Source organism: Sinocyclocheilus anshuiensis, unplaced genomic scaffold (genome assembly GCF_001515605.1).
Source record: "Sinocyclocheilus anshuiensis isolate Anshui unplaced genomic scaffold, SAMN03320099.WGS_v1.1 scaffold2010, whole genome shotgun sequence".
Lineage (NCBI taxonomy): Eukaryota > Metazoa > Chordata > Actinopteri > Cypriniformes > Cyprinidae > Sinocyclocheilus > Sinocyclocheilus anshuiensis.
Window position 1 is genome coordinate 58,370 of NW_015544331.1, and position 8,819 is coordinate 67,188.

The 8,819-nt window shown below is 39.0% G+C and overlaps 2 protein-coding genes across 2 annotated transcripts in view; one reads left to right on the forward strand and one right to left on the reverse strand.

The window, feature by feature from the left end:
• LOC107698131 (TOX high mobility group box family member 4-A-like) overlaps nt 1-2,832 on the reverse strand; it is an 11,373-nt gene extending 8,541 nt beyond the window's left edge. The window contains exon 1 of the mRNA XM_016499064.1: nt 2,620-2,832. Coding sequence (XP_016354550.1) covers nt 2,620-2,625 — 6 coding nt within the window. The 5' untranslated portion in view covers nt 2,626-2,832. The remainder of the gene's footprint in view (nt 1-2,619) is intronic.
• A 4,786-nt stretch (nt 2,833-7,618) lies between these two features.
• Nucleotides 7,619-8,819, forward strand: part of LOC107698137 (uncharacterized) — a 5,866-nt gene continuing 4,665 nt past the window's right edge. The window contains exon 1 of the mRNA XM_016499068.1: nt 7,619-7,734. The gene's annotated coding sequence lies outside the window, so the exon portion shown is untranslated. The remainder of the gene's footprint in view (nt 7,735-8,819) is intronic.

Genomic DNA, 8,819 nt, shown 5'->3' on the forward strand with positions numbered 1-8,819 from the left:
GCGAATCCGCACCAAATTCGGGGGATCCCTTCAGCTCGAGGAACACTCTCGAACACGAATTGAGTGTACGTCTAGAAGCCCTCTTTCGAATGAGACCACCCCCGCGTCGATAGCCCCCGGGGTTCGGGAGTTATGGGTGGTTAAATTCGCAGTCCGGCGCCGACCGATCTAGCGATCCCAGGGGCTACCGACGCGCGGAGGGTGGCGTTCGAGAGGGCTCCTCGAGCTGAAGGGATCCCCCCGCCGCCGCCGCGTTCGCGAGATAGTGACACCAGCTAACACTTTCACTTCAGTAAGGAGGTCTCTTGTTCAGGCAGCAATATTCAAGCGTTGGCTTATTCGACCGTAAGTGCCCCGCGAAGTGGACTTAACATAAAATTCCGCCATGATTCCAGTTCCAAGGGAACGTACACGTTACATTCAAAGGGCATTAAAGTGCGCGAGACGTGAATTTATATTTATTTACAATATAAGTATTGTTATAAATATTTATTTATTTAGTAAGTTTCGTCTGTGTGTGAAGACAGTAGCGCGAATCCGTGAATGAATGTTCCGAAGTTAAATAAACTTTAACGGAAAAAGTTGAATTGAATTGAATTAAAGTTGAATAAACTTCAACTGTACTGTTCAGTGCACTGATGTCAGACTCATTTTGGATAATAAAGTTTATTGTTAAATGCCCTGCCTCCATTACGTATCTTTGTCACGTCATTATAAGCGTTTCATCACCACATTTGAGTGATCATTGCAAAAAATGTGTTTATGTATATATATTCTGTTTATGTATATACTGTATTCTATATAGTACCAGTCAAATGTTTGGACACACGAATGAGAAAGTGTCCAAACTTTTGACTGGTACTGTACTATAATATACACAAAGAATATTGGCCGATATATCGGTATCGGCCTTTTTTACTCCCTAATATCGATATCGGTCCCCAAAAAACCCATATCGGTCGGGCTCTAATTCTAATAAGCTGATTTATTATCAGTGCTGGAAACAGTTTTGCGGCTTAATTTTTTTTTTTTCAGGATTATTTGATGCATAAAGTTTAAAAGAACAGCATTTATTCAAAATAGAAATATTCTCTAGTAATATACACTACCGTTCAAAAGTTCGGGGTCAGTCATTGTTTTTTGAAAGGAGGATGTGTTAAATTTATCAAAAGTGACAATAAAGACTTGTATTGTTACAAAAGATCTCTATTTTAAATAAATACTGTTCTTTTTAACGTTTTATTCATCAAATAATTCTGAAAAAGTATCACAGTTTCAAAAAGAATATTAGGCAGCAAAACGGTTCCAGCTCTGATAATAAATCAGCATATTAGACTGATTTCTGAAGATCATGTGACACTGAAGACTGGAGTAATGATGCTGAAAATTCAGCTTTACCATCACAGGAATAAATTACATTTTAAAATATATTCAAATAGAAAGCAGCAAAACGGTTCCAGCTCTGATAATAAATCAGCATATTAGACTGATTTCTGAAGATCATGTGACACTGAAGACTGGAGTAATGATGCTGAAAATACAGCTGCGCATCACAGAAATACATTACAGTTTAACAGATATTCACACAGAAAACAGCTGTTTTACATTAGAATATTTCACAATATTAGTGTTTTTTTTTCTGATCAAATAAATGCAGCCTTGATGAGCAGAAGAGGCTTGTTTGAAACATTACAAATCTTTGAACAGCAGTGTATAAGTATATATTCGTGCCGTGAGGGGCCGGTCACCTTCTCAAATCCGTTAAAGGTTTGTGGATCCAAGAACTCCGGGTCACCGGGCTGCCCGGCTCCGTCCGACAGATCCGGGTACAGATTGAGGTCCATGCCGCGTCTGAGCGACACCCGCGGGCGTCAAACTAAGCGACGCGAGAACCAGACATCTGCCGCTAGGCGAAGAGCGATTCCGCGTGACGTCACGAAGGCCGAACGCGTTCGATCATTCCGCTCGACTGCAGGCCTGCCGCGCGCTGCGGAGCCGCTTCTTAAACACCAGCGATAACAGACCAGAGAAAAGCCCAGTCGAAACCCCCGCGGTCCGTTACAGACCAGCGCTCACCGATTAAACGAATCGGCTGCTGTCACGGAGCGACATAAACGCGATCCCCGACGCGCTCACGGTTTCCTCGCAGATCTCCGCGCCGCAGGAGCCGCAGTCGATCCGGAATCACGGATTCGAGACTCGACCAAACCGGCGCGCGGGGGGGGGACGCGTCCGATCGACAACATCAACAGAACCACTGAGCTCCACTTTTACACACAACACCGTAATTATACTACTAAAGCGAGCAGACCGAAACGCAAACAGCACTGTTAGTGTTCAACAGTGTCGTGTAGTGAACAGTAACCCCCCCGCAGGCGCTAATGGTACGCCCCGTGGCCTGCGGATTACGTGCTCCGTATCAGGACTTCATAATTAATGCGTCGGTTTATTTTTACAACACGCTGAATTGGCTGATTGAAATGAGATGATATATTCAGCCTCACAGCACACAGACGCGTGTTTATCAGCAGCTGTAGTAATGTGTGCAAGTGTAATTCTGCAGCGGGACTGAGTTTGTTTGGGCGTTCAGCACTTCTGCCGTCAGCTCGGTCTTCTTACCTCCATACTCGCCCTGAAAACACACGCTTTCCCTCTCTCTCTCTCTCTGTGTGTATGTGTGTGTGTGTCCCATCAAAGCGGTTCTCACGGAAAAAACGCGAACGGATCGCGCATCATCATGGCTCCCGGTCTTCCGGGTTGGAGATGAGCGGATGTGACGCGACGGCGCGGCCCCGCCCCTCACACGATCACCACGGCAACCACAGCTTCCGGCAAAACACCAGAAAAAAAAAATATTTTTTAAATAAAGCCTTGAATGAGTATTTCCGAATCTTTACTTTATATACTTTGTGTGCTTTATATTATTACTTTGTGAATTTTGTACACACGAAACTGCTGACAGATTATTTTTGGTGTTGTCTTTTGTTTAATATTGTCCTCAACTGGACTTTTGTCATGTTTTTTTTTCATAATAATAAAAGGACCAAAATGATTTATTGTAGCTTTGTGAATTTTTAAAGTATTTTAACACATTTCTCACACATATGAATCATGCACAATAAGATCAGAAACATTTTAAAAAAGTAAACAGAAATTTGATTTCATATCACTTTCAGACATGAGAAATGACACAATTAGAAAATAAAACCATAAAACAACATTTTCGTTACTTGACAAAATCAACTTTTAATGGATATAGATTTAGATACATTTTGATAGATATATATATATATTCTTGAGACGCGGGACAAAACAGGTCCAGCAATGGTAACTGCTATTAGCTTTAAAAATTAAAAATAAAAATGCTTTTTTAATGTTGAAAAATAGCTTGTTTTATCAAAAGCAACACTTAATAATATCTCCTATCAAAGCAAGGTTGTTTTTTAATGACACATGCATGTTTAATACGATTTTAAAGTTGCGTCCCCACTTGTTGTCAACACCGTCAGACATTCAATAAACTGTAATAAAATCAGGGAATATCAGGGGCAGCTGTCTCTCTAACGTTCACCTCTGCAGAGTACAGCAGTGTCAGACAGGCTCTGCTCAGTTTTAGTTTTAGAATATTTTAAATCCTAATGTTAATATTTCCTTTGTCACAGCCATGATATGTTAACACCATCTTCCAATTTCTGAGGAAATTATTTGAAGTATTTAGATAATTGTATTCTCCTGAAGCAGGTTCCATTAGCATCTAGCATCAACAGAAACAAATTAAATGGCTACTACATGAACTCCACTGGTTTTGTGAAAGAAATGCCAAATTTGTCACCACCATAAGATCTTGTGTTCCAGTGATATATCAAAATACTTCAATGTGACTCTTGAATAAAAGCTTTATAAACAAAGACACACTCACTGTTTGTTTTAATACAGTAATTGACTGATTCAATGTGTTTGATAGTTCAAATTACTACAAATTCAGGTTTTCGTCACCTCCGTCAGTTGAATGTTTTGATAATATTTCATTATGATATTTTATATTTGTTGTGGAATTGTTGGTCACATGTGAAAGTGTAATCTGTCTGCTAACACGAGAATGTGTTTTGAAATGTTAAAAACATCTTGAATGCTGTTAAAGATAAAGCTGAAATTATATTACACAGTCCAAGCTAAAAAAAAGCACATTTTGTTAAAAAAAGAGAAAAGTTGGGAGGTTGTATCAAAGCATAAGATACATAAATGTAGTTTCATTTGTCTGAGTACAAGGTTTTATTTGTTCAATTTTGCACCCTGTTTTGTCCCACTTCTCAAGTTCTTTTTGGTCCTCGACTCTGATTGGCTGAGAGCCTTTTCCAGCGGTGTGATATTCTAGTGGTAACAGCACTCCAACCGTTTCACCGTTTGTGTCACTCCTGCCGTATTTCTCACAGCGAGTGTCGTGGCGGACGCCCAAATCCACTATAATTTAAAAATAATACTGTTTTTGTGTCATGTGATATAGTTTTAAGAGTTTTTTAGGCGAGAATGTACTTGTTTAGACTTCAAATATGCAGTTTGTTAATAAAGATAAAGTCTATTTGGAAATTTGCTCAGACGTTTTGTTAGATGTGAGCTCCAGGGAATCAGCTCATGAACTCGCCGAGAGCGGCCAGATCTGCCGGAAATCACCGCCGGCTCTGATGTCTCTATAGTGGTTAAACATGAGATATAATTCGTTTGGGGTAATTCTAACAGGCAGTCTTTGCTCTCATTAATCTATTATTGGTTCCAGAGCAAATAGTTTTGGCTGAGGGCAAAATCTCATCACTTATATTATATGTAACGTTAATGCTGTATATCAGAGCGCTGCCTTTGTACTTTTGACTGAATAGCCTTTTTAACTTTTATGATGGCTGTTGCGGTTTATTAAATATTATCATTCAATAAATAATATTTTATTTAACTAATAGTAGTATTTAATAGTATTTAGTATTGTGAAACGGTGTGTCAGTGATGGTGATTAGTCACATTGTTCCATCATTAGATGGCGACAAGAGACAGTTTTTCTGAGTCCGCAGTAAAGACTTTTATATTGAAAGAGACTGAAACGTGATTGTAAACAAGGAAGTTCTTTTTACTTTCAACAACAGCTTAAGATGCAGCCAACAAATTCGGTATTCAAAATTTGAACAGCATGTACACTAAGGCCATCTAAGTAAAAACAAGACTGATATTTGACTAAAACAGGTGCTAAAGAAAAATGTGCCTTTTAGTATCACTGCTGGTCTTCAGCTGTTTCTGACATTTTCTCTTCCTTGTTCGTCTCTTAGTTCTCCGTGTTTGCAAATGTTGTCTTTTAATCAGTGCAAATCCCCGCGCGCTCTCTGAATTAGTGTAACATATAGTCCACTGAACACGAGTTGAAGAACCCAAGTGCAGTTTAATGAAACAAACATGAACTAAACAAACATAAAACTGACATGGAGCATGGACGAGACTTGCCAACAGCGGGTTACATTAACAAAGCTTGGCAAGAGACAATGGCAACATGAGGGCTATATATATATATATATATATATATATATATATATCACATGACACAATCCAACCAATGAAACAAGACACTAAAACAACCAATAGGCTTGTTCGAGATGCATCGGCGCTGCACAGACCGATCAAAGTACTGCAAGAGCAATTCAAAAGCATAAAGAGTCGTCTGCTCTCCAGTCACTCTCGTGGTACTTTGATGTTGTACGCCGATCGGTCTGCGCAGCGCCGATGCATCTCGAACAAGCCTAATAACATCATGACACATTGACTAAGGGATCACATGGCAAGAACACATGAGGGAACAGGAAATCACATGACAATGACAAGAGAAAAAAAAATAAATGACAAGAAACCTTAACCCCAAAACTAAACTAAACCAATGAATCATGACACATAAACCGGTAGCACAAGAGGATACAGAGGAGCACATGAAAACAAGTCTGCGAGTGCAGACCGACCTTTATAATGTTTGAGCAAATGCTGTCTTTATAACATTTTCAAACAAGCCCTATCTAAAGTAGGCTAATATAGTCACTCTTGTGTTACTGTAGATAAAATATTTCCTATTTTTCCCATGTGTTACTCAACCACGTAAAACGGCTTTGAAAAGTTAAATTCTGTGCTTTTTCACTTTATAATGGATGTGTATAGCCTTTGTTCCAGCCAAGTAATATGGTTAAATGGACTTTTTTTTTAAATCAATATCTACATGCTATAAACCCTTGTTCTGTTTTGTTGTTTTAAGGCTTATATATCGAGGCCAACCTGTTGAAACTCGTCTATGAAGAGGTTTGAGCACATGTATAAATCTTTTTCAACACTTAAAAAAACACTTTTATATGCATCCCTATAGGTACAGAAGCCACTCTGAAGAGAGATGCTCTTTCTAGTCTCTCTGTTTAGTAATCAAAGCTAAGACATGATTGCCACGTTCCTACGGCATATAGCGTCGACACTGTGCTGAACGCTCCATTGAATTTCCCTCGGGTGAGCTTTTCTATTTTCTTCATTAAAAGGTTGCTATAAAGTTGTTGTGCTTTATTGCTGGTCATTGAGTTCTAACAAGAAGATCTGAATACTAATCCTGTAACATTTCAGTTTCTGTTAGCGTGACATTCCTGCGATCAGAGAGCGGTGGTGAGCAATTTGAGACAGAGGGGTATGTGCACTAGTTTCTGAGCATCTCAGTTTGTTTCATTCTTGAAGTCCCTTCCTTGCCAGTGGAAATAACTGACCAAACTGAGGCAGCACAGCACAGATGAAAAATGCAATAAATCATCAGCAAAGTCATAAAGCATCAATCAATCATGCCTCGTCATTGTTCACAAATTACCATTTCTTTCTAAAACTATCCAACTTTAGTTGTTTTACCAGTGAGCGAGAGCATTTTGACAGGAGGACTGAACAACAATTAATAGAGAGTCATCTACGGCAGTCATCCTAGTTCATGCTTTTAATAAATGGTGTTAATAAATAATATTGTTGTACACAAAAAAGTTGTCTCTTTCTTCTCAGATGGCTAAATGGCCCTTGGAATTTTAGAAAGGGGGTGAATTGTGTTTATCTTTATAAATTGCTGTTCTGTTGCTGTATGACAACCAGTAGTGAAGCATAAATCAATATTAAATCAATATTTCATTGCTGGTCCGTATGATTACACTGTATGTCTGATGGGCTAAATATGGTTAATATCTGAATGTAACTTTATATATAAATATATATCACTCTGTCTCCTGTACATATGTAAACCTACGGTGAATATAATTAGGCTACAGTAGATCATGTATCATTACATTGTCCATTTGATCCAAATATGTGTATTATTAATTTTTGTGTAATGTTAATGTATAATTTTTTTCAAAAGCACTAATTCAGTTGTCTCCTGTAGGCTATGTATGTAGACCAACAGTGAATATTTACCGATATTTTAATCCGCAGTGCAGATCATCTGATATCTTAGAGAAATGTTTATATTTAAATTCACACAAAAAAAACCCCCTCTCAGTTAGTACATGTCTATGGACGGGACGGTTATTAATGAAGTTTCGAGCGTCGGTACTTCGTTAGTTTCGCCATGTATCAGGAACAACAGGTGCGTAAACCTGCCTGCTTCCGGTCTACGCGCGGAGCTCGAGCTGTGTCGCGCTTCTCCGCCTTCATCGCAACTCTCACACGAGCTCCGACCAGGACTGCATGATCAAGGTTTGGCTAGTGTAATCATGTGTTAATATGCATTGTTCGTTGCTCAAATTGCATTAGTAATTTCTGCGGGTAATTCATTAGAGGCGATGCAGCGATTTCTTTGTAATTAGTCTTCGTTTGGAATAACTAAACTAAATAAAACTCAAAGTTGACAGTTTTTTACTTTTCTCAAGTGGTAATGCCATAATCTTACATCGGGAAATCTGTATGTCTGATGGGCTAAATATGGTTAATATCTGAATGTAACTTTATATATAAATATATATCACTCTGTCTCCTGTACATATGTAAACCTACGGTGAATATAATTAGGCTACAGTAGATCATGTATCATTACATTGTCCATTTGATCCAAATATGTGTATTATTAATTTTTGTGTAATGTTAATGTATAATTTTTTTCAAAAGCACTAATTCAGTTGTCTCCTGTAGGCTATGTATGTAGACCAACAGTGAATATTTACCGATATTTTAATCCGCAGTGCAGATCATCTGATATCTTAGAGAAATGTTTATATTTAAATTCACACAAAAAAAACCCCCTCTCAGTTAGTACATGTCTATGGACGGGACGGTTATTAATGAAGTTTCGAGCGTCGGTACTTCGTTAGTTTCGCCATGTATCAGGAACAACAGGTGCGTAAACCTGCCTGCTTCCGGTCTACGCGCGGAGCTCGAGCTGTGTTGCGCTTCTCCGCCTTCATCGCAAAACTCTCACACGAGCTCCAATCAGGACTGCATGATCAAGGTTTGGCTAGTGTAATCATGTGTTAATATGCATTGTTCGTTGCTCAAATTGCATTAGTAATTTCTGCGGGTAATTCATTAGAGGCGATGCAGCGATTTCTTTGTAATTAGTCTTCGTTTGGAATAACTAAACGAAATAAAACTCAAAGTTGACAGTTTTTTACTTTTCTCAAGTGGTAATGCCATAATCTTACATCGGGAAATTCGCATGATTCTGGATGCGTAACCCGATCTCATGAAAGTGCGTATCACTGCCACGGGTTTCTGTTTATACAGCAGAGCTGCACGAGCCTATGGCGACGAAGCCCGCCAAAGCCCGCCAGAATGGGCGGGGCATC